This window comes from Cyprinodon tularosa, unplaced genomic scaffold (genome assembly GCF_016077235.1).
Source record: "Cyprinodon tularosa strain WSP-4 unplaced genomic scaffold, ASM1607723v1 ctg434, whole genome shotgun sequence".
Classification (NCBI taxonomy): domain Eukaryota; kingdom Metazoa; phylum Chordata; class Actinopteri; order Cyprinodontiformes; family Cyprinodontidae; genus Cyprinodon; species Cyprinodon tularosa.
This window is the reverse complement of record NW_024039157.1, coordinates 102,661-129,823: the sequence shown is the minus strand read 5'-3', so window position 1 is coordinate 129,823 and position 27,163 is coordinate 102,661. Positions and strand designations below refer to the sequence as shown.

The 27,163-nt window shown below is 39.2% G+C and overlaps 1 protein-coding gene across 1 annotated transcript in view; it reads right to left on the bottom strand.

The window, feature by feature from the left end:
- Window positions 1–22,433, bottom strand: part of arid2 (AT rich interactive domain 2 (ARID, RFX-like)) — a 37,646-nt gene extending 15,213 nt beyond the window's left edge. Inside the window, exons 1-4 of the mRNA XM_038299758.1 lie at window positions 21,937–22,433; window positions 21,721–21,814; window positions 20,721–20,818; window positions 5,371–5,504 (exon numbers count right to left, since the gene is read on the bottom strand). Of these exons, the coding sequence (XP_038155686.1) occupies window positions 5,371–5,504; window positions 20,721–20,818; window positions 21,721–21,814; window positions 21,937–22,025 (415 nt within the window). The 5' untranslated portion in view covers window positions 22,026–22,433. The remainder of the gene's footprint in view (window positions 1–5,370; window positions 5,505–20,720; window positions 20,819–21,720; window positions 21,815–21,936) is intronic.
- Window positions 22,434–27,163: the final 4,730 nt, after the last annotated feature.

Sequence of the window (27,163 nt, the reverse complement as noted above, 5' to 3'; positions counted from 1 at the left end):
TCCTTATTTAATAAGTTAATTATTCATTCTGTGTGCCTAGTTGAAATATTTAATGCAGAAAATAAAACTAGATGCAGTGAAAAAAGAAATTAAGACTAAAGCTGTTGGACAAATTAGTAAAACTACGCCATCTGTTAATCCATCAGTCTATTCCCCTATTGGCAACCCCATCGTGTTTTTTAAATGCAAAATGCTTTGTTGAAGCCAAGATAACCATCACCATTAGGTACAGTAAAACTATAACAGGTTTGTGATTCAGGCTTGCTCATTAAAATCCAACTTTTGAGAGTAGCGAGGGAGAAAAGGCCACCAAACTGCATTTTCCCACAGTGATCATGTTTTGGAGTCAATTAGCTTAGCAGACAGAAGGCTGTCTGCTCCAGAGAGAGATTCTGGGACTAAAAGGCTGGAGACTAATCTAAACTGAGGTGAAAGGAAAACCAACAAGTGCGTCCTTCTTCCCTTCATCAATAACCGCTGTCAGGAAAGTCAATTATCTGAGAGAGCAGGGCCCGCCGGTCCACACTACAACTGTGTGTGGCAAAGGGACATGCACAGATAAGGCAGAGAGACCCGTCTAGTCGACAAAAACATTCAGCTTAAAACGGGACTTTACTCAGAGCGTTTTTTTCTTCTCACACTCCTGCTGCAGAAAAGGCTGGACTGATGCATTCATGTGGCGAGGGGAAAATAAAGAGGGAAAGTATCCTGATAACCTTGGTGAAAACACAGCAGTGCGGACTGAAAAGACTCAAAGCTCCGGACCCATTAGTTAGCATTAGGGCCCGACAGTCTGTAGTGGCTTTGGTCTCAGGACACGATTTGAGAAAACTCCAGTTTCAACCCAGAAGATTTTGTGTCTAAGTTTAAACTAGCAGAAACCAGGAGAGAAAAACGAAGGGCAGAGTCACAACTGCACTGCTGGACAAAAACATAGAAAACAAGTGTATTTAATTTAGAACATTTTCTCAAACTACATTGGCATTATAAAATCCAATTTACCAAGAGTTTGTTTTTCATTCCCTGTATTTAGATGCATAGAGAAAAATAACACTGCTTTTCATGTTTAACTATCTAACTTCCAGCTAACAGATGCAGCGTTTATGACAGATTTCCTAGATCATGTCTGACTAAACCAACAAGATCTAAGCTTTCATCTGGATTTGGTGACATATTCAGGCTTTCTGAGAGCAACAGTTTATAGCCAAACCAGGTCAATTTAGCCATGCTAAATATCTTCAATGCCAAAAGTGAAAAATTATCAGCCAAAAAATATTTTAAGCTTTTTAAAGGTGAAAATATAAAATCTTTCCAGCCAAACTTTGCGCACTCGTGTTCACCAGTTCTCATTCTGGACAGTTTGCCAGTTTAACCTTTTGTTAGCATCAGCAAACATTTAACTTACTTGTTCAGAGGAAAATTAGCCATCAGAACCCATTTACTGTTTTTGTCTTCTTTGTTTTGTTTTTTATTTTGCTTCGCTCAAAAACATGCAACGCTGAGTAGAAGTCATTCCTCAGGTCTACTACAAAGGTACTAGGGTCTGTTTCAAATGACTTCAAGCTACTATTTCAATCAGTAGCAAATCCTTTCAGGCCCACATCACTGTTGTATCCAAAAGTACATATTCATATACCTTTGACCAGGCTTTTAGCTAGCATTGCATACGGCTATACATTGTACGCCTGTTTTTCCCCCTGGAAACTTTGCTCAAATGTAAAAAATTTCACAAGCAGCAGATGCTGGAGTTGAAAATTTTTCCTTTTTTTGCTGCTTGATGTGCCATATCAACCGATCAGAGAAGCTAATCTGTGACCTGGCAGGAAGACAGACAACGCTGCTGATGCAGATCGCTATTATCAATCCTCTGAAACAGGTTATTAACGCCTAAATTAACTTAAATTTCGAAACTGTCGGCATATATGCTCGCTTTTATCATTCTTGTGCTTGCAGTTGGAGCCACGTACATGAAAACATTAACATCTGCTTCTAACCGCCACAAACAGCAGGGAAAAAACAAGCCTAAGGCAGCTGCTGCTGGGGATTCCCAGTGACAACCCACTGTCGCTTTGTGGGGGTCTGGGCAGCTTCAAAATAATATTTTAAGACAGGATCGTTCATGAACTGACTGCCCAGATGATGTTTTCAAGTGTACTTTCTTGCAAAAAAAAAAAAACATGTTAAAACTACTTTTTACTCACTTATCACAGCAAATATAGCAAAGCTACTCACTGCCATTGAACACAGGAGCAGCACAAGCATCAGATGCATCTGTACACATCTGACCTTAATGTGAACAAGCATCAAAAATTAAGCAGCAGATGCAATTTTGCTGGTTAAATCACTGTGTGAAGATAGCATTACACTTTCTGATTTTTTTAATTAACCTGTGAAACATAGGTACCTAAAAATGAAATTTCCACCTCTAGTCAAGCACACCTACTTCCCATAATCAGGAGAAAATTAGTGTTGTAATAAAGACAAAAATGTAGCTGCATTCCACCTCAGAATCCTTAGAGTCTAAATTTCAAGATTTTCTAGGGGAGGATACCTCCTTACCCCCTACACCATGCAAAGCCTAAAGATGTGATACACCAACGTGTACACCATAGGAAGTATCCCTAGATAAAAGCCTGTCTTTGACCCATCAGATTTTTTATAAAACAATTATTTAAATATACTGGTGAAGATTCCCAGTCATCCAGGTCATAGTCATTCCAACAAAGTTAAAAAACAAACCACTGGACTGAATCTTTATGTTGGAGAAACCAAACAACCTCTCCACAGACACATGGCTCAACACAGACTAGCTACCTCCTCCGTAAAAGATTCTGCTGTCAAGCTACACCTTAAGGACAAAAGACAGTCGTTTGAGGACCAGAATGTTCACATTTTGGACAAAGAAGACAGATGGTTTAAAAGGGGTGTGAATTATTTTAAGAGAGATAAAGCAACCTTAAACAGAGTGGGTGGTTTCAAGTTCCAAATCTCAAAAACCTGCAATGCAGCAATAGAGTCTATTCCTTCCCGCTATCATCTCAAACCTCATCGCCATGCATGGACCAAAACATGTCACCCATTAAGCGAGGCATGACAATGACCCTATGACTCCCTTTTCAGAGGCAAAGGCCAGTATCAGGTTTTTCAGTCCAAGACCTCAACGACTCCCCGTTACTAAAGGGAGGACCTGTTTTCTAGGTTCAATTTGCATGTTTTCTAAGCCATAATAAGGCTTTGGTGTGTACCCCTCTATAAACCTGAAACTCAACGCTACTCCAGACATTTTGAATTGAGAAAGCTTCCTGGACTGGAAGCAAAAAGTCTTCAGACTTGGAAAACAAAGTCCAGTGGCTTGTTTTAACTTTTTAAAATTTGTTGGAATTAGTTAAATACTCCATTTGTTTTAGTAATATCTTTATTCTGCACCACTGTAGATGTTTTATGGATGTATTTTGAAAAAAAAATATTTGTTTATTACCTTTAAATACATGAAACCATTTCTTTCATCTTAATTCACTGTGACAGTTTGGAGACTTTGGACTCTGTCGTCTAACACAAAAACGTAATTATGAGGTTACTTTTTTAGCTCTTAAGAATTTTGTCTCAAATAGTTTTTTTTTGGTCATGTAAACTGTACCGATTAAATATTAAAATCAAATTCTGCGTTGCTGTCCAATCCGTGTATCATTCGTTCTTTCTATTTTCAATTGTCAATCAAAAAACAAAAAATAAAAAATTGACTGGTTATTTTGTTTTTTGTTCTTTATGGTTAAACCAAAAACGAAAAAAGGATTTGTTTTTCATATATCAATTTTAAGCTCAGATCAAGAATACGAAATGGAAAAACGGACAGCAACGCATAATTTGATTTTAATATTTAATCGGTACAGTTTACGTGACCCGGAAGTTTGGTGGAGCGTTAGCTAAAAAAACAATTGGCTTACCCCCACCACGTTCGATCAAGCTGCACCAGATAAGGCAGTCGGACCTATCAGCCATGGACAGTTACGTGTTATTTCGAGGATCCAAGCGTGTGACTCTTAAGGAGGAGGATATGACAACGGAGAAAATCAGCAGGATTTTCCAGGTATAACTTTTGTCTTGAAACTTTTCTGTGCACTGTACTTTTAACTAGCAACAACAAACAGCTTCTCGATCAACATAGTGTATGGTTCTAGCGTCGCCATGGTAGCCACTTCATTACCCCAACTGCTGCGCAAAGAGCTATTTCCGGGTCACGTAAACTGTACCGATTAAATATTAAAATCCAATTATGCGTCGCTGTCCGTTTTTCCATTTCGTATTCTTGATCTGAGCTTAGAATTGATATATGAAAAACAAATCCTTTTTTCGTTTTTGGTTTAACCATAAAAAACAAAAAACAAAATAACCAGTCAATTTTTTATTTTTTGTTTTTTGATTGGCAATTGAAAATAGAAAGAACGAATGATACACGGATTCTGTCCATTTTTCCATTTCGTATTCTTGATCGGAGCTTAGAATTGATATATGAAAAACAAATCCTTTTTTCGTTTTTGGTTTAACCATAAAAAACAAAAAACAAAATAACCAGTCAATTTTTTTATTTTTTGTTTTTTGATTGGCAATTGAAAATAGAAAGAACGAATGATACACGGATTCTGTCCATTTTTCCATTTCGTATTCTTGATCGGAGCTTAGAATTGATATATGAAAAACCCAATCCTTTTTCGTTTTTGGTTTAACCATAGAAAACAAAAAACAAAATAACCAGTCAATTTTTTATTTTTTGTTTTTTGATTGGCAATTGAAAATAGAAAGAATGAATGATACACAGATTTTACAGGTACATTTGTTTTGTTTGCTCTATTGAGTAATATGCACATCCATTTGTTCCAGAGCGCTAAGAGGAAAGACTGATTTTTAAAATACAGCAGTGATTCACTAGTGAAAAGGAATTATTTTCTTTTAAAATAAAATGAGTTCAGAGCAATCAAACCAAGATGCTTTGGGATTTGAAAGTGCAGAAAATAAATTTCAAAGCAAATTATCTGGAAATTAAAAATGCTGAGGCTTAAAGAGACATTATGCTCAGGGGAACTGATTTAAAACACATCTGATGAAAGGAACCATCAGAACTCAGCTTTGAGGGTTTGTCTGTGAAATGAATGAAAAAAAAAAAAAGTATGATATAAATAGAGAAAGTTGGATCCCTGGTTGTAGTTGAAGATACAGAAACAGAACTCATCTTCTATACAGAGAGGCAATCACAACAGGAAGCTGCATCCTCGTTGCTGAATGATGTGAATTTTCAGTGAGGAGCTCCTCGGACAATTAGTGTAAAAGCAGCAAAACCAAACAGGATGAAGCGAACAGTGACACTCTGCATACCTGATACAACATGTTGCTGGTAGTTGTAGGAACTGGGGATTGCACCAACAGGAAGGGAGGCTTTGGGGTTCCCCGGCTGCGCTTCTTCATCATCCTCGCCAAAGTGGTGGACTTTCTCATACTTCTCCAAGTATCTGTGTCAGAGGAAGGAAAAAAAAACGTCTTCATTCTGATGTTTTTCCTTAATTTCCTGTTTGGTCTTATAGCAGCAGGTAGGGAATTAAAATTCTGAACAAAGTCAACCTGTCTGTGAGTTCTGGGGTAAAGGAAACAGATCTTATAAAAGTTAATTTGTTAAAGATACCACAACAACCATCACCAAACCATTGATACAATCTACTTCTGCTGGTACCTAAAAAGCAAAGACTTGTGATAAAAATCTAAACATTTTATGTGAATCCTAAACAATTTAAAGCATAAAAAAGAGGATTTCTTCTAGGAATGAGGACGACATTAAAGGCAGACAGAATCGCAATAAAGTAGGTGAATACTGCTGCTAACATTTTTAATAAAATCAGGCTTCAAGTGACTTCAAAGTAACAATTATATGTACTAATGTGACTCATAAGGGAGATGTTTTTGGGCCTGAAGACTCTGCAGAATTATCTGTAGCGTTAAAGAATATCTGCCAACAGTTAGGTTTCCTTGCCCTGCAGCGCAGCAAAGAGAAACATATCTGAGAACGACGTCCAACTCCACAGATCAACAAACAGTTGTGCAGCCGACTGGATAAGAGAGGAGAAGGCAGGAAGGGTTCACAACATTCATGCAAGAAAGGAGTCAAAACCTCTTCATTAATCTGGCTGATACTTTAGGCTGAAAATACAATGAAAAGTTTCTGAACTTAAGGACGAACATAATGAGCTTCTGCTGCTGCTGTGAGTCCTGGCTGTACTCATGAACCCATCTAACAACCCGCTTTTCAGTAATTCTAGCTTCTGACCCCAGAGCAGTTCCTCTTTTACTTTTATGAGCAGCTAAAAGTAAACAAAAACAAGCCGAGGTGTCCTCAGACTAACCCTGTTTAAACTCCTACATGATTCACCAACTGCAAATGATTCACCAGCTGCAAATGAGGTCTGATCAGAAAATTAAAGCAGCAGATGTTTTTTCTTCAATAAATAAGAAGAAAAAATGTCATTTTAGATTCAAAGAAAGAAAAATATCAGCTCCTCTGGCCTCTATTGAGGGGACGAGGAACCCCTCAACAGAAATCATCTTTAAAAATCAGCATTGCAGGCTGTTGTTATTATGACCTGATGGAAAGACTGTTTATATCTCCTGGCAGCGCTCTCCAGGAATCTGAGCCCAAACGTCTCCAGCTGATTAATATTCATGGCTATGTGTTGTCACAGCTGCCTTTTCAAAGCCCTGCCACAGGTTTTCAACACACTTCATGTCAAATGAACTTTTTAAACCCTAATATATCTTATTTCATTGGAAAATTGTCTCCTTACTGACTCAAATCTAGATAGAATAGAACCTTTCAATTCAATAAAATCCATTAACCAAATTTTTTCAGCTCACCTCTTTTCTCTCAGATGTGCATTTCTAACTGATAACTAGTTTTCATTGTTTATTGTGTAACATGATGATTTTACAACCGTGTTTCTTGAATTCTGTTGCCCTTTAAATTAAGGTCACGTCCCAGAGGGGATGATTGAAATCAAATCTAGTTTTTGAAAGCAATATTCATTAATGTCATTAATTTTATTATTAAACTTAAGTCAGGGTAAAACAAAAAGCAATTAATTGGATTTGGTAGGGAAAACATAAAATAATCAGAGATCAGATTTTTCCAGCCATATCCTCAAGAGCTAGATTCCCTCATATTTTAATGTTTGCAGTGCACCAGCTTTATTCACCATAGCTGATCATTACGCAAAATTATTCTGAAATGATGCCAAAAATGTTATTTTTACACATATATATATGAGAAACCAGACCATCCACCTACTGCATGCCTTATAGATTCATCCACTGAGTTTCACCTTGATTGGATTACAGGCAGGTGAACACATGCTGTCCTGCCCTGCCAGCAGACACAGAGAGCAACCTCAGATGGCAGCTCCTTCATCTCTAGACTAGATTCCAAGTTCATCTCTAAGAAGTAGCTACATTTGGGTAAAACATCATATTAGCTTAGTTTAACCACTTCAACTTTTGGCTTAGTTATCCATTTCCTGCAAATATCTGAAGAGTTTTTAGTTTAGCCAATAAAGCTTGTTTTGTAAACATTGAATCTCTGATCCACACATCCTGTGTGCCAAGAGGCAGAAGCTGGAAATGCTGAGCCTACACCAAACATCCAGGCCACATGTGTTGGCGACTCGCTGGTAGCAGCAGAAGCTCTAAGCAGGTTGCAGAGGAAAGCAGACGATCTTTGAGCGCACTCTGCAGTAATGACTGCAGACTAAAGCCGTATGCTCCGATTTTATTTGTACTAAATCTGCTGCCTGGTAATGGGATGGTTTTTTTTTATTATTATTTAAAGTTCAGATTTGATCGAGTGAGAAGAAATGCCAGAACCAAACACTGATTCAATAAGACGTCACATATTTTTTATTCTAAGAAATGTTGTGAAGATGAATTGCCATTTTAGTTTCCAGTAATGAATAGAAGTTCTTAAACCAGGTTAATAAAACCATTGAAGTACCCCAATGTCCACTCCAGTAACTAAGGTTACAACAGATATAAAACTAAGTTTTGAATGAACAGCAGGATACCATCATCAATAGAGACAGACTGAGACATCAAGTGACAAACCCAGGGACTTTTAGTCTTCTAAAGATTAGCCTGCAGATCACTCAAACAAGCAAACTAAGCAAAGAGTTTTCTCCTTTTCTTTCTCCCAGGAGTTATGAAGCTCCATCTGCTCCCATAACTGCATTCCTGCTCATAGATAAACTGTGATCACATTCCTCTGCTTTTAATTCACAGTCTTGTCTCACCCTGATGGGTTAACAGGTGGCTAACGACAGCTGCTTTTAAGAAAAATTTGTGAAGAAATAAAGTTAAGTTTTCTTAGATCACAAAGCTTTGCAATATTCCAACACGACTTTGTAAATAAAAGGATATTTCTCCAAGCCTTGGCATGCGCTTTTGCAATGGTTTGATAAATACCTTATAGTAATGTGATGAAATCTGACAAACAAACAGGGAAAATAGCTCAGCAGCAGCCGCCGTATTTGTGCTGAATCCAGTGTGTGTGGCCGTGAGTCACCAAGCGGGTGCCTGCCTCTGAATTAGGCCCCCGCTTGTTCATCGTGGCAGAGGTAATCCCCGGCTCTCTGGCTGCTGCCGCTCGGCACGCTGGACTATAAATACACTCTGCCATCATTTGTAGAGAGCGAGGGAGCCTGGGGGGGGAGGGAGAGGGGGCCAGGCCTAACTGCAGCGTCATCAACTGCTGTCTGAGCAGAGGCAAGATAAAAAAAAATAAAAAATGGGGGGTTAGTGAGACGGGTGGAGGCACGAGTGCAGCTGCATGTGACGGCACTTCCCCTAACACCCCCCTCCTCAAAAACCATGCATGAATAGAGAAACAACTGCCTCCTGAAGGACTGACATCTACCAACCGACAGAGAGCACAAACCGCCAGCGTTTGCATGAATTTAACTACAACCGTTTGGGAGAGAGCGCGTCTTTTATCCATGCAGGTACTGGGCTATTTTCCAGCAGAATAATACACCCAATGCAAAGCATGATCAACCCCCCCGCCTCCTCCTCTCCATCAGTGCCATTTTATTTTTAGACATCTGGATCGCAGAGGAGAAACCCCTGGCTTTGACTCCAGGATGCCAGATGCCCTCAGAATGCGCCCCCTGCTGGACATGAATACAGCCCATTTCTACACAGCTGTTTTGGCAGGAATTTAACCGTCACATCCCGTAAGAGAAGCACCCAGGGCTGTTCCATATGGCTAAAAAATAAAATCTCGATTTTTTTTGGTCATCTTGGACAATTATGATTTTAATCGGTTTAGAAGTATTAAAATCTACATGCATGTATTTTAAAATATTTTTACTTTATTCAAAATCTATTGTGCAAAGTAACAAATCTTTAGCCAACAATAAATGTATTGTAAACTTAAATATTAACATAAATCTTGTGCAGGTAACAAATGTTCAGCCAATGAAAATTATACAGATTTTTCATTCAATAAAATATGTACATTTACACTGGAAAATGATCTAGAAATAAGTAAAAATTAAAATGTTTACCCTTAAATTGAGCGGGTAAATGAGATGATTTGCCAATGGAATGAGTATTTTTACTCTTAAAATAAGATAATTAGATAATATGCACTTGATATAGGACAATGCAATTGTGTTTTGTTATTTTAAGTGTACATTTTCTTGCTCCATTGGCAAAGTTTCTTACTAACCTCCTCAATTCAAGAACAAATGCACTTATTTTAAGAAAAAATGACTTATCTAGATTTCGATTTTTTTTCCCAGTGCATATATTCAGTACAAGAAAAAGGAGCTTCAATTGCTGAAATATGTAATTAATCGAACAGTTAATAACTTTTATTGCATTATAGTCTGTACCCAAAGCAGTTGAGGTGGGTCCACTGGTTTAGGTTCAGGACCTTTATCATATTTGTTCCACTATCTGTCATCATGCACGCCATTTTCTTCTCATCGAACTTCCACCGTGCCAATGAGCCTTTGAGCCCCTGTGCAATGATCTCCACCGTGTGATTTTCTGGGAAGAAGGTGGTTTGTAAATAGCAGCTGGAACAAAGGCATGTAGTAGTTGCTTAAAACAAAATAGTCTAACTTGTAGTGTTTCGTTCTACAGTTTTGGTAGCGCAACTTCAGCAAAGGTTTTGCGACCTGGTGGGTCATATTTTGGATCACACATTTTTATCATGTGAAGGAAGCCAGGTGTAAACGGGCACCATGTCCTTCTCTATATGAACAGCTACAGCGTCGGTTATCTGTCGCACACTACACTCGTCGGTCGGCACCGCTTTAATAAATGAGGCAGCCAGGGTTACCCACACTGCACTCCCGAAGCTCCGAGTGCTGTTGTGCTGCTAGTCTTGGTTTTGAAAGCATTTCAACAAACCTTGCACACGTCTGTAGTCTGCTCCACATCGGCACATCGAACCAATTCCTATAATCGACGAAACACAAATAAATTTTCTCGGTACCAACTCTTCAGATTGAGCAGCGGCCATGGCGTGAGTAAACAGTGCTGCATGCAATCAGGCGGAAGGAAGCGGAAGCAAAGACGCAAGTAAATGCAGAAGAGACTTCCTCCATTTAGCAAAATTTCAAATCGTGGACTTTTGTTCCTTAGTCCCCATTGTGCCGTTTGTCCGCCAATTCTCTCCACAGAAGTCTGGAAGATTGACAAAGCAGCCATTTAGATTTTTTTTAAATACAAGTGGACTCCATAATTAGGTGAAGACAAAAGGTAAGTTATAAACTGGAGTTAAGAAGCATTACATTAAAAAGGGTCAAGGTTTACAGGTCTGCTACACTATTTTGATATCTAGGAATTTAAAAAATGAAGTAAAGAGGGAATATAAAATGTTCTCTCTCTCTCCAGGCTAACACCAAAGGCTAAAGGCAAATAATGGCGGACCTGTCAACCAACTACACTTTTGGACTGTGGGAAGTATAAAAAAAACAATGACTTTAAATGATCCCAGATACTCAGTTTCAAGAAAGATGTCACAGTTTGTTATAGCCGTCCAAAGCACATAAGAACGGTCTTATCATGTGTGCCGCTGCTTTCAGTCCAATCTGACATTTATTCTGATTACCATTGCCCATATAAATGTAGCTAAATAGAAGATGTGTACATTCGCAGTAGAATTAAGAAAACTGGGGAAACTGATTCCTATGAGAAAGAAGAGCTTCTAAACAAAGACTAAACCATGAGGCAGCTTTCCAGAAGAACCGTTCGCTATCTAAAACCACCTAGATCCCCCCAGAATATTTAGGCAACGGGTTCCCACTTAGCGAGCAAATATGATATAAGACGACAGTAAATAATGCTACTCTTTCAGCTCCTCATTGGCTAATGGCTTCTTTCCCTCTATTCAACGGCCAAATAAATAAGAATGCCGTTAACATACACATGGTGTGGTTGTACTTGTCCAGGAATTTGCTCTCTAGCCATGCTGATTGTTTTACTTTGTAAAGTTCTTGGTGATAGAGACTAAACTGGCATTTTCTTCAACCAAGGCTGCCAAATAATAATAGTTCTTCATTTTATCAGAGCTAAAATGACAAACAGACCAGACAGCAGTCCCCAAGACAACTGATGTAACTATATACAAAAAAACTGAAGGGCTTTTAGCAAAACTGTAAAGCTTACAGCAAAGCAGAAGTTTTTTTTTGGTGGGGAAATTGTATGTGAAAAATCATGTACATACAAGTAAGAGTTTTTGTAAAACGGTTTACAACAAAACAGCATTTCTTCTTTCTTATATAGATCAATGCTCTACATTTGGATCAAGTGGATGTGTGCCCACAATAAATCAAGTGCAGCATGCAGGAAAAGTCCTCAAAAAAGAAAGAAAAGAAAAACACCCCCATTCTCATTCAGACCGAACAACTTTCCGCATCCAGTATGAACTAAAAGCAAAGAATCCAAACTCAAAAGTCTGCTGTACTGTCGACTGTAACAATGCTATTCATCAACTACGGACTGGATCTTTGTTACCATCGAGGAACGCTTTCCAGAGCAAACCCAGATCACATCACAGCAGAAATCAATGAAATACAATACTGGATTTTCCTTTTTTGACCAAAGAATCCAAGTATATATGGGATGGATAGCAGATAAGAGCAGTAAAAAGAAGCAAACAGCTACATATGACCCATTTACACTACCCCTCTGAAACCCATCTGTGCCGAGTTCTGACCCAGCTTGGATCAGTTAACCATGCCGAGCTTGGTACCTTACGATCATTTACACATCACGCTAGCACGGTTCCTCACCTCCTATATGTGGTCCATGATACTACAGCTCTCAAGGCGGGAATCGCGCAAACAAAAATGGCACCACCAATAACATTCAGGAATTTATGTGGCTGGATAGCACCCTTTCAACCAGAGCCTCAGTCTTTGCATCATCCCAGGTCGCACCACACTTTTTTGATGCTATTTATTGTTCATAGGTTGAGAAGAAGTTCGTGTTGTGAACAGGTGAAGAGATCTGTGAATTACCAAGCTGGAAAACCAGTGAATCAACTGACTGTAAATAGTAGCTGAAGCGGCCTGCTCCTGCGCTCTTTGTCATCAGAGAACCGAGCCCCAGATTAACCGTCTCGAGCCCTACTGTTGAACTAGTACTAGATGTAGTGCGGTTTGGTTGTGTCTGGCACGGTCCAGTTCAGTTGCGTTCCATTTACACTCAACAGTTATCTCTGTTTCCGACCTCGGACTGTTCCCAACATGGTTTCAAAGCGGTAGTGTAAATGGGGCTATAGTCTTGTTAGTTGGGAGTAGCCTCTGATAAACAAAGTGCTAAAACTGTTCATAGAAAGGCACAGCGACTAAAAATGGACTCTTCAGGGAGCCAGTGATGAAATGTGACCAACTCTGACCAGTGATCAACATGTACCTTACCGACATTTTATCTTATTTATCAAAAGACCTCTTGGCTAAAAACGTAAGCTTTTCTCTCCATGTCTTAACATCAAAAAATGAGCAGAGAAAAACTGAGATCAAGCTTTATTATATTCATATATAAATATTCAGTTTGTTGATGCCTTAAAACTGAGAGTTTTAAGTATTGATTTGCAGAATGAACAAGGAGCAAGAGTAGATTACCCGGGAAGTACTGAATAGTTTAAGCCTTTCATTGACGATGAAGGTTTACAGCTTATAACCTTGATTAATTCCTACTAGACAGAGAAGAAACACAACCATAAGGGCTGTAACAGACATGGGACGTATCCTAAATATCATGAAGTGTTGAAGCCAGATTGTAGCTGCACTGCCAGGCATTAGGCAGATCTGCCCATCTGCTTGTTAGCGAGGAAGCTGAGAGAAGAAGATTAGGCTATCAGTGGTGGCCCACAGTGCTAGGGGGCAGGTCGAATTACAGACAGACCAAAAAACCCAAAGTCTCCAGAGACTTCAGATGTTATCAGCGATAACAGTTTGCTTCACTCTGTTTGAGAAGGAAGGAACTAGCACCAAGATGTCCATCTTTGTCAAAAACATGGTCAGGGTGGAATAAAGTGCAGCTAATGTGAATGAGATCAACAGGCTGCTTGTTTCAGATGAGCAGTGGGGGAATCCACTGTCAGACACAAGAGTCGGGGCAGAAACTGCAGCACGCGGTGTGAAAACTCACACCCACCGAACACATACAACAGTTTCTGATGGGGTAAAGTTCAGACCCGGTTTCTTTTTCCTTCTAGCAGCAATGAAACAACATCTGAATCCTGACTGCATATGACATTCATCCACATATCTGTTGCCAGTTAAAAAGACTTCATTACTGAGCACACGGATGGACTGATAATCTAGCATTTTAAATCCTGTCTGGTACTGAGGGCATCGGTACGCCTGCCAACAAATTCAACTCAAACATTCACCAATACACTGAATATCTTAGTATCATCTAAATGAAAGCAGGGACTTCTACCCCAACAGACCAAATTACAACAAAACTAGAAGAAGAATACGTAATAAAGAAGCTAGAGACAAATACCTGAATACAACATGACCCTATTTCAAGACATGACCTTTCAAATTAAAGTAAAAAATTCTGCGTTTTTCAAACAGTTCTATTAAAATTTTGAGAATTGTTCAGATTCTGATCATTTAGAATCAATTCTTTTCCCATCTCAAACTGGATGACATTTCTTTTAGCTGTTATGTGAATTAATGACCGAAGTCACGCAACGTATCAATACTAGCATTATATTAACATGCATCGATGAATCCATTTGCCCATATTGGGAGATGATGTTCATACATCTCCTTTATGTGAAAACTATCAGACTGACCCAGTGAGACGCTGCAGTGATCTACCTGCCAGCTGGGAATGGTCGTCTGTTGGATGACAGGGCATTAGTGCATGTGTTCGCCTGCCTGCCTGCCTGCAAATCAGGATAAGAGCGAAGAGTCTATATTGGTTCACCTTTTCATAGCGCTTTTCTCACATGAGAATCGATCCAGAATTGGAATATTGATTTCTTTTTTTTTAAACACAAACCTAGAAAGTTTTACATCCAAAACTCACTACAACAGCAGCTGAAGAAAAAGGAAAAACATGATTTATTTCACAAACCGAAAAGAATTAGCTTTACTGTTTTATGGCCACAATCTATGTAAAAGTGTTTATTACTACTGGAGTAGAGGTGATTCCATATGTTTTCTTTTTTCCTTGGATTGCGGCGTATTTAGCTCCCTGCCGCCGCTCACCAAGTGGCGTTCACTACTAGAGTTCTAGGTTTCCCAGCACACAACTTTTGAGCCAATCATGCTGCCCGTTTCCCCTGCTGATATTAGTAAAAATTATTTGAATGCATATTTATATATATATTTTTTTTTACAGTTTATATATACTATTTCATGTTTAATAGTTGCAGATTTATTTATATTCACCCAGTTATCCAAGTAGAGCTCTCAGAAATAATGCCTCGGGTTAGCCTTTCTGTGACACTAGAACCATTTAGAGCAGAACTCTAAAGAGGTCTAAAGTTTAATGGGTGGAGTTTAAGGAAAAAAGAAAGAATAACTCAAATGACTGCAGCGCATGGAAGCAAGTGGGTCGATGTTTACTGGTCCCACCATGTTGCTGTTTGTATTTCTAGAGGAGAAGTAGGGCTGGGCGATATAGAAAAAAAGCTTATCGATAAAAAAAAATGCATATTGATCGATATCGATAATTATTGAAACGATTTGAAACCATATTTTATGTGCAGCTCTGCCTGGACTTTTTATAATATTGCTAAATGATTTAATTTTAATAAAAAACACAAACACAGACTTCGAATTAAATCTTTATTTAACCAACTTTTTAACCATAACAGAATTGTTTTAAAGAAAAATAACTTAAGAGACCTGAGTTATGTTATTAAATACTGACAAAGAATAAACTAAAGTGACCAGAAAAGTGACCAAAATAAATATAACAAATAAATAAATGCCCCCCCACCGCCGCCCCCGTTTCCTGCTTTAACCTGAGTTATTACTTTGATGTTTCTGGCCCCTCAGCATTTTTATCTCAATTGTTAGAACTACGTGGGAAACTGCCCAGAACTGAAAATATATATATATTTTCCGAAGATTCCTCGGAGGAGAGCCGCGCCGGGGCCTACACAGCTCTTACTCCTGCGGCTGTGAGCGGCTGAGATGATAAAAAAAAAGTTGGTTTCGTTATCAGACTTCGTTTTCACTGGTTCCCGACACATTTTCCAGATGACTGTGGTTTGATTATGGTCTGACTTGCCATGACCGAAATACTGCCAGACTGCCGAACTACAAAAACCCTTCTTTGAAACAATTTCCTCCGCCTCTCCTTGCTGCGACGTCTTCATTGCTCTGTGTTGTGGTTTGAGAGGGCGGCGCTTTGTGACGGCATGCCTGGGTCCGCGATTGTGATTGGTTGGGAGGAAGCAGTGACTAGCATAAACCTACATGCTAGGCTACAATGAGAAGGAAGGAAAACTGCGTTTCTTTTTTATCGAACTTTTATCGACCCTCTTTTTTTCTATTGCGCCACACGTCTATCGATCGATATATATCGTTATTGAATTATCGCCCAGCCCTAAGGAGAAGGTATCTGTTTAGGAGATTAACAGGGATGGTGCTGCAGTTGAAGACTGGGGGATGTTTTGGGATTATTTTAAACTCAACAGAAAACAGCATGGTTCCTTTATCGCGAAACTAAATCAGCGTTCTATAATAAAACGTCCTCGATGCTCAAATACATTTTAGAATCACTTATGGGGACCTTCTGTGATTTTTATTTTATTAACCATCAACCAGGAATGCCTACCAACTCCAAAACGTTAGATGTCCTTTAACACATAAATGAGGATAATATTAAATTTTCTGTTAGAGACACAGCTACTACGTTTGGGCATGCATTTCTTCTTTTGGGTAGCTTTTATCTATGTGGTGACATAAACTGAACCGGAGTCCAGTTTTGAGGACGAATGAGACCGAATGTGAACCCACACCAGGACTCTTAAACAGGTCAAGGACCAATTTGTCTGCTTTTTAATGCTCGCCTGTCCCGATTACAGAAAACCAAAGGAGAGGACGTGACACATTGGAGTAGAAGAAGAAAACAGCATTAAAAGTTCAAAGGAATGAGGAGGAGCAGGGGCACAGCTATGTTTGAATGCCACAGCAGAAACAAACGCCAACCGACAGACTTTGTTGACCTGACTAATGGTGTGAAGCAGCCTTTAAATGTAGCCAAATAAAAACATTTAAAAATTCAGGATTATTCTGGAAACTTTGGCTCTGTTCATCCTTTTACTACTGGTGATAATTCATGCTTTTATTTACATGGATTACGGTAAATAGTGTTCGCCTCTGGTTTCAATAAGGTGAGTTGAGTTGAGTTTAACTGTCAAAATTATTGTTGTATTAAATAAATCTTGAATTGAACATATCCAAATAAGCAAAAAGCAAGTCGCAGTATATTATAAAAGTGTAGAAAACTCCAGAAACAAACCAGCCAAGTTTTACATCTTAATCTGAAAAGAGAGCACCGCTTTGACTGAGCACTAGAGCTGCAGCTCAACGCAGAGTTCCTAGAAGTCAGTGACTCACGGGCCGTGGGGGCAAACTGAGGTTAAACCAGCGGTATCAGCCGCAGCCAACACTCTGCAGTTTGGAGGGAAAGTGAAGAAGCTCGGCCTAATATAATGATTGCATTCCTTCTCTGTGCAAAACTGCAAATCGTATCAACGGGGGGAGTGACTTAATTCATGTTAGTGTAGAAAATGAAATAAAGCAGAATACTCAGAATAAAAATATAGGTCAGCGCCTTAAGTCTAAAAGAAAGAAAAGCTGTAAAGCAAATAAAAAGAGAATTTTACTGAACCATATGCTGTAACTGCCAGTCTTTTTTTTAAAAGCTACTAAAGCATCCCCCCCCCACTTATCAATAACATTACACATTTTCCCTGAGTTCAGGCCAAGGAGAGACTGGATCAGAAGTTAAAGAGGCTTGGATGCAGCATCCATCGTCCCAAAGAGCTGAAAAAAGCGCTGCCGGGAGGACGTGTAGTGCGGGCAGGATAGTGTTCCTGGCCAGGAGCGCTGGCTTATTAGAGCAGCGTTCAGATATCCAATAAGCAGCAGCAGGAGCTCGGCACAATAACCTGTAGGTTGTTTCGCTCCTGAGCGGGAAGATCGTCCGATTCATTCAAAACGGGGTGACTCAGTCAACAGATGGTCGTTCCGGCTAAGAAACAGCATTCCTCTACTCCGACCTGCTTACTAATTTTACATGAGTATACAACTATAAGCCCTTTTCATTCATCGTCTTGAAAACACATTTCTCTAAATGTAGCTGCTGCCACCAATGCAAACACATGCAGACAGCGGTTACAGGTGGGCATTCAACTGGATAATCAGGGTTAACTTGATGTAGGCAAACATCCACCCAGCTCAAGTGTCCTGGAGTGACACAAGTGCATCTGACCCAGCTCCGTTAGGAACAAACACCTAAATCAAATAAGTGACAAAAGATGGAAAATAAATAATAGGCACTGCATGTTTTTAGGACCAGGAAGGACACTATCAGTGTCAGTTTATGCGAGACAAGTTTAGCCGACGTCCACACACCACGGTTCAAGATAAACTTCAAGGTGGCAGGTCTTCCCTCTTTGGGTAACATGGCTAAAACGTTTTCAGAAAATAAATTGGATTTACCTTTTGAAAACAGTTTATATGCAAAAAGAAGTTCAATAAAAACTAACTTTTGTGTTTTTTATGAGCTGTGGTGGCAGCATCATGAAGTGGGAACGCCATCTTAAGCCCCTGTAACACCTTGACGATTTAAGCAATGTATGCCCGAGGTACGAAAATCTTGCAAAAACACTGGCATAAGTTATGGGTACGTTTTATATAAGTTATGAGCTCGCTGAAGTACACTGGCACACATCGTCATACGGCAAGTATGTTGAGAAATTTTCAAGCATATGCTCATATGTGCATCATAACTTACAGGTAAGTTATCTGATTGGTGACAAACGTAAAGTCTAAGTCGTGGTGTCTAGCTTATTCAAAACCTATAAGTAACTTTTTCATAACTTATCAAGAACTTATCTCCTCCGGGCGCATTGCTGCCCCACTCAGGAAACTGGCTTGTGACATTTAATGGGCATTACGCAGCGGTGTGCTGTGCATAATTCAGGCTATCGCTGGACATAAGTTCTGGACTCTTTATGAATACTCTATATATACTCAGAGAATTGATAAAATACATTAGTTCAGCGTATGCCAGCATTTTAGAAGATCCTGGGATGTCAGGCATACGCTGGCTATGTCAAGGTGTGATAGTGGCTTTGGGGAAAGGAAGGAAGAGTAGAAGTCAGATAAATGACATGACGGTGTGACAACAAATTCATTTACATCCAACCCGTCTGAAATTGAACAGAGAATATGAAGCATGAGGCAGGATGGTTGGATACACCCAATGAGATTTCTTTTATACATCTTTAATAAGGAAACGTGTTAACATACATCTTTTTCCATCCAGCATATTTCACTCTACTTTGCGATAATCGAGAAGATTCCAACTAGGACTGCAACTAACGATTCTTTTGCAAATCTCTTAATCTGTTGATTGTTTTTCCAATTAATAATCGGATAGCAAAAGGTTCCTTAAAAAGCCTTTCTGTGAAATGTCTAAGAAGAATTTGCAATAGTGGAGTTTTGCATAGAGTATATTGACAGGCGGAAAAGTTTTCATCTTAAATGCAAAATGTATAGGTATAAATACTTTAAAGTCGTTGGAAAGCAGCTGTTCCAACAGTTGCATTTCTAAATTCTTCTGAGTAGTGTCATACTTTACACGAGTGAATAAAGTGAATTTGATTAGCCGATTATCAAGGGGGCAGGGTTGTTATAGCGGAAGGTTTGCAAGCAAGTTTTATTGTGGCCGGTTTGTGGGAAGCATCTTGCTAACCAGTTAGCAACTTAGTGCTAGTAGGTTCCCGATGGGAAATTACATTGGGACCAAGTAGCACTTAGCAACTACACTGTCAAGGAACGCTATGGACAGCATAAACATGCAAGAGGAGGAGAGTTTAGTGTCAGAGGTTGTGGATGAGTCTCCGCCATCATGCATTTTATTTAGAGGAGGAAAGCGGGACGAAGATGTTGTGGAAGAGAACGCCAGGAGCTTGGTTTGGTGTAGAAGGCTTACAGACGTACATGTTTGAGCCCTTTCCTCGCAACGCTGCCAGTTCTGTTAGCCTTCTCGCCTGCCGAAGACACAGACGTCCATCCCTGTGAACACTGAGACCCAACTCAACGGTAAAGTAAATCATTTTTATTTCTCATTTCAAAAGTTGCGTATCTTAGCTAGGACATATGAATCAAGATGCTATGACCGAAAAAATTTGACTGACAGATGACCGTTGATATATGATTGGCCAAATTTATGTGCACAAGCTGACGTATAACTTAACTGGCCTGCATGAAAAAACAAAAAAACTAAGATTTTAAGAGGATTTTAAAAAAATATATATATACAAATTTCTAACTTTTGGGACAATATAGTCTGATAAGACAAGACTATCAAAGACACAGATGAGGGGAAAAAAAACACAGCCAAAAATCTAATCATAGAGAACACAACCTTATAGACAATTGTATGATCTGATAGGAGACGAAACAAACTCCCAGACAGATTAAAACCATTTTACAGTAGCTAACTGCAGGAATACCATTTATTATCCAGAGGACACATCACAGCTAATAATCCAATTACTTCCAACAAGCTCCCACTTGTTGACAACAGGCAAATAAGAGAGCCCCTTCTTTCAAAACCAGTTGCTTTGTGGAATAATCATGAGTGGGCACACAGGTGCAATCTCTGCAGGGCAGGTGGTAGGGATGGGGACAATGTTTGCAACAGAGCCACAAATGCCAGCTGCTTTACTTCCATTATAAAAACAGCTGGCTATACCAGAGTCAGGGCATGCAAAGCTGCTCCAGATGACACCCAATAAGTAATTCCAAAGAAATTAAACTTAAGCCATGAACTGCAGCCTTTTGCGTTCATTCACAGCTGCTGCTCCTCTGAGTGAGGCTGCACTCTGCTTCTTTACATTTGTAAACACGCCGCACATGCTGCTACCTGAACCCGAGTGGAGGCAGAGCTGCTCGGCGGCTCTCACTTACCGCAGGTAGTACTGTCTTAAAGCGAAGGCTGCGTTGGAGCAACTCCTCGGGAAGTTAAACTCTTCTCCCAGTTCGGCCCACTGGTTTTTATCAGAAACCTGCGAATAAACAAGGACAAAGTTAGCTAATTAGACAACAAAAACAAACTTTCCACAAAAAAAAAAAGAAAAAAGTAGCGCATTCATTTAAAGAAACGTCGGTTTATCAATAACTTTCTCAAACTTATTTAGGGCGAAACGTACCAAAAAATAAAAGTTTAGAAATGTTTACTTGAAAGTAAAATTCTTCTTTAATTTAAATTATGTCAATTTAAGTAGAATTTGAACACTCGTGAATCCATTTGGGACGTGAACGTTACAGTTGAAGCTAGTTAGCCATGTTGCTAACAAGCTAACTTGACGTTCTTTTTTCCTCCCATTTAGAAAATTTCCGATACCGAACTGGCCAATAAGCTGGCTCCGTTCGGATACAAACGCTTCGGCACGCGCACAGCCGTTTGTTCCTCGGAGTAAAGTGTTGAGAGCGGTTTAGCGTATCAACCGACATAGGGGCCCTCTGACTGAGGCCTACCAGCCGGGGGGTGGGGGGGAAAGCCGAAGAAAGATGGCTATGGCGAGGAACAGAATGCAAGCTTCCCCCTCCTCCTCCTCCGGGTTAAAACTGTGTGTAAACGCCGGGAGCGACTCCCCGTGTCCCCCTCCTCCTCCCCCAGGCCGGGCTCCGTGCCGATAATCGATGGCGAACGTGCCCGCTAATTTCGAGTCGCTCCAACTAACGCTCTAGATTCCACGAGCGCTGGGACGCCTCGATTCAAAAACCACACAACAACACATCGCATTGAGATACATGGCAAAACTAGCACAAGGCCAACGTCGACCCCCCGTTAACGGCTTTCTGGAGGGGAGGAGGAGGGAAGGGTTCCACTTGTCCCGGGTTATCCGCGTGGAGTGGTCCAGAAACGGTCCGGTGTGGAGAAATAACACTTTAGCTTCCCACTCACCTTAGCGAATCCACCTAAAGAGACGACTCTGATATAGAGAGCGCTCAGATCCAGCTCTTTCCCACCCACGATAGGAATCTTCTTGAAAGGCGATCTGTTAAGATAAAACATGAAATCAATCAACAGACGTTTAAATAACACTTCTGCCCAACTTGCACGGCTGTGCTATTCCGATTTAAAGTTGTATTTGTTGTTAAAAGGCGCCTGAAATCTCACCCTCTGCTTTGGTGAAATTGCCGCAGCTCGTCCAGGAAAGCCTGTCCTTTCCTTCGCTGATCTAGATTTTTCCCCGTCGAATTTGCCATTGTTTTTGCACGCAAAAACGTTCGAACCCCGCTTCAGTCGCTTCCTAAGACACCAAGGATCCCATACTCCGCCGGCGCTCAGTCATCCGCCGAGCCGAGTGGTTTAAAAAGTTAAAGAAATAGATGGTAGCAAGGAGAGCGGCAGCTCGCTAATAAAGACTGATGCACACAGCGAGCAAAAAAAAAAAAAAAAACCCGATACAAGCTCGGAATAACTTCCCTCGAGCAGTCCCAAACACGGCCGATTTACCGGTAGATTAGAAGCGCCATGGCTGAAGGTGCTGAATTAGTGCTTTTGGTCGCGGCTGTGTTGGTTTGGAGTGGTTTGACAGTGCTACGGACGCAGCTCCGAGGCTATCGCACACACTGTAGAGCGCCAGAGGAGCCAGTTCTCAGACAAAAAGATGTGAAGGCCGCGGAGCCCGAGCTGCTACACAGCGCCACCCGTGGCGTACAGTGGAACTACACTCAGTGTCACAGCGGCTGCTGGAACAATAGAGACTGTTTTCTTTTTTAGGCACCGTCTGACAATTCCTCTCTTTGCCCTACTGGAAAAAGGGTCAGAAGGGTCCTGGAAATGTCTCTGGGGGGATGGGAATGATTATAACTAATTACCACTGACTGCATGTAGTATTTTACACGTAAAGTTACCTCCATGGTTTAAAATGTATTCTGACTCACAGTAGGATAGTATAAACATTTTTAATCCTCAGTCCAGTTGAACACTGTTTATCTTCAGTCAGGAACAGATATACTTCTTTCATCTTTTCTGTTTTTCTTTTCCTTTTCTACTTACACTCCAGTGTTCATATAATCTGTGAAACTCCCTACATAATGAAGCAATTTATATGCATAAATCAAGTGGAACACTATGGCGATAGCCGAACTGCTCCACTTGTGAATGTAAAATCTGTTGGCCTCTTACTGGCATCAATACAATTTTTCTTATTGCCACATTGCCAGACAGTACACTGTTAAAAAAAAAAAGGAACAGATAGTCTGGATGTGGGCCCCTGGGCTGGACAAGGTGTAAGTACAGTGGTGGTTCTAGATCAAATTTACCAGGGGGGGCAGGGTTTTTTCTTTTTTTTCCTTTTTTTGTTGTTTTTGTGTGTGTGAACATCAATTATAAGAATGAAAAAAAAGGTTAAGTCGCTTAGTTTAGTATTTGATCAAATTTGTGTTTATATTTGATTACATTATTTTATTTCAGACATAAAAGTATAAAATAAAGACAGTATATGTCCATATAACATATATCAATGGCGTAACGACACAACAATAGGCCCATAAGCAACATTATCTGGGTGGGCCCAATATGAAGTACAACACTCTGGATTACCCATAATTCAAAGTCGTAGTGTAAAAAATAAAATACTCAAATACATTGTTCTTTTAAGATCTTTATTGCGGTTTGAAACATATTATATGAGCGTATTTTTCACTAACCATCTTTGAACTATACACAGTTATTAACATAGTAATTAAAAGTACCACTGTCTGCTTTGCTATTGGTGTCGCGTTTAAACGGCTCACAATCCTGTTGAAATCTGCCATGTGTTGCGGTATAAATAAGGTCCGTTCAGACAGGATATCAGGTTGGTTTAAGAGGAATTTTTTGCACCATTACGTCTGCAATCATACATCCTAATCCACAATTGCAAAGGGGGCCAACCAGGTGCCAGTGATGGGGCCCCTTAGAGGTTGGGGGCCCATAAGCAACTGCAGTTTCTGCTTACCGATATTTACGCCATTGACATAAATTAAAACAGTCGGAAAAAGGGTGTATTTGCAGAAGCAAGAAGCTTATAATGCAAACCCTCCAAAGCCAATTTACATTGGACTAGAAATAAAAAGAAAAAAAAAGATGGCTACCGTTTATAATACATATGAACGTATGATTTAAGGAAAAATTATTATTCTACAAAAAAAACGCACCAAATATTTTACTGCTCTTTATTGCATTCACGTGTTTCATAATTTTTTTATCGTATTGTTCTTAAATATGTTTTTAAACCTTGTTAATGTTGTATAATCTTTTAGCTCCTGATCTAATTTGTTCCATACATCAACCCCAACAAAATAAATACAATGTTGTTTTCCATTTGTTCTTGCTTTTGGTTTTCTGAACATGCTATTCCCTCTGAAATCATAAGCACTGTCCGTGATCAAAAATTATATAAATTACATTTGTTTACATTTGATCACAGCTACTCTTTATGAAATTGAAATGTTCATTTCACTGCTAAGATGCTGCTCATTCACTACCTGAAAGCTATACTAATCGAAATTTAGTTTTATATACTTTTTATACTCTTGGTGTATACAAAATGACAATAAAAGTTGTCTAAGGTTGCAGACTCAAATGAAAACTGCAATCCTATCTTAGTACGGCTAAAGCTTATTGCTGACTGAAATATATAAATAACTCTGAAACTATATTTCAAAGATAAAATGTTAAATTGGTCCAAAGGACAAATCAGTTATAGTCTCTAATTTCGATGACAGAAATCATTTGATATTATACTGTAAACACTGATATAAAAACTAACCTAAACCTTTGTCTGAATGACTGCCCTTATCACTATATAGGGCATTAGTGATTACTGCATCTTAGATGAGTGTCCAAACATCTAGTGGATGAAAAAGTACTTGGCTCGATTTTTCCCACAATGCATCTTGAAAAGTAGTGATCATCCATGGTCACTAAATGACCAGATATACTTCAGAATACTTTGTGAGAGCTCTCCTTGCAAAGCATCATAGGATTTATTTTCACAGCTGCAATAAATAACAAAGATGGCACAGGAACCGTGCCAGGGGGCGGAGTCACGTGACCAACAGGGAGCGAAAAATAGTGTCTGTGAAATAATCTGTCCGAATTTTTAAGTTCACTATAAAGTCCACTATGTATGTAGTCCCCACTCTATGTAGTGATTGAGGGATTTAGGGGTTAGGGCAGATGTTCAGACACAGCCTTAGAGTTCAAATTTCATAAAATCCGTATATTAGGATCTATGATAAAACATTTTAATTGTTGTTTTTTTCTTATTATTTTAAATAATCTTATTCAATCTACACATTTGCCCTCTTATATCAAGGGGGAAATACTCTAACTTCAAGAAAAATTGGCCTGCTTATATCTAAATGTTTGCGCTGAATGTTTTCAGTACAGGGGCCAGCTCTGCTAGGGGACTGGCCCCTGTTGGCCCCGGTCTAAAACCACCCATTGGTAAATGGGCTTGCAAAAAAAAAAATCTTATTATAAAAGTTTATAATCTTTTGTTTATAAAAAACAGGAAAGCAAAGAATCTTGTTCAGGATTAATGAGCAGGTTTTAGGATTGAAAATTATAGACATTTAAATGTCAATAAATCAGAAGTTTCGTAGTTTATATACATTTAATTGTTCATTGATAGATTTTCATGGCATTAATACAGTGCTTATAAATAACTTATAACAGCATACACTCAATGTTCCCATATACTATTTAAAGGCTAATTCAGTGCTAAAGTAAGTATAATTCCCATTTTACCATCAATAAAGAGGTTTAAAAGTAGGTACATCTAGGGTGCAGGGCTAGAAGTATCATTTTTTTATGCAGTTCTATCATGATAATGATAAAAGTGAAGTTGAAAGGAGTGATCAATTAATAATAACAATAATTATTATTCCTCATAGTCTTTCTCAGGTCATTGTATAGCTATGATAAGATAATTGAACTGTATTGATCTCACATTGGAAAAATTTGCCTCTGCATTTAACCCATCCTTTAGGGGAGCAGTGGGCTGCCATCGCGGGGCGCCCCGGGCAGCAATGTCAAGATTCCAAGGTGTATGTCCTAACCACTAGGCCACCACATAAGCAATAATAGCTTTACAAATACTGCTGCTGGAAAACGATACACATTTCAAATAATACACCAGGTACATACAGAAGTGGGATTTATATCACAAAATATCCCACAGTGATCACCTTTAATAATGTTTCTGGAATTCGTGCTTCCTGTCTTGAGTTTTAAAGTTTTTACATTTTATTTTTTCTCATCATTCAGACGATAAATCGAAAATTTTCATTATGGGAAATTTATTACAATAACGATTAACAAAACCATACAGTACTAGGTTGTCACTCTGTCAATGTCCCATTGTGGGACAATGAAGGGATTTTCTATTATACTCTATTCTATCCTATCCTATTCTTAAAGTACACATCAAGAGCGTGAATTAAGAGTGGATGTAAAGCGAATATTGGAGATATTCTAAAGTTTTAATAACTAGCTCAGATCTTTATCCTCAAATTTTAAGGATAGCTAAAAAAGCTAAAAAAACAGACTTAAAACGCAGATAAAGTGCAGCGATTAAACTTTCGTCTGCAAGTATTTAATGCCTTTTGTATATATATATATATATATATATATATATATATATATACACTTTATTCCTTTTGTGTATATATACACAAAAGGAATGACATGAGGTTTACATATAGATATAATATATATATATATACATACATACATACATATAAGCCTCATATATATATATATAAACCTCATGTCGTCCCTTTTGTGTATATAAATATAGATATATATCTATATATATCTATATATATATATATATATATAGATATATATATATATATATATATATATATATATATATTACACAGGTGTGAATGGGTGCTTGCCTTTGTGCAATCTGTTGCTGCACACTTGGTCAGTGGTTGCTGTGGACTGCCTCTACCTCTTGCTGACCTACTCAGACCAACTTTATTCTACAGAGGGGGGACGAGGAGGGGGGACGGGGGGGTGGGACGGTTGAAATTGCTCCTGATCCCTTCTCGCTGTTGCTGCCAAAGCGGATATTTTCTTGATGGGGTTACATTCAACCATTACACGTACCCCTTTGCTCAATGAGAGAGAGAAAAAAAACCTGTCACAAAATGGCGGAGACGCACGTTAGCAGACCCCATTTTGAGGAATTGACACAAGACAGCGGTGAAAAAAGCGCGTGTCGGTTTTTTGTGTGCGGTTTGGAAAACGGTGCTGCTTTTTTCGCCTTTTAAGCGCCGCGCGCCGGAGTTCACCTCGCGCCTCTTTGTGCTCCCCCACTCTGCCATCCCATTTCTGGGCTAAC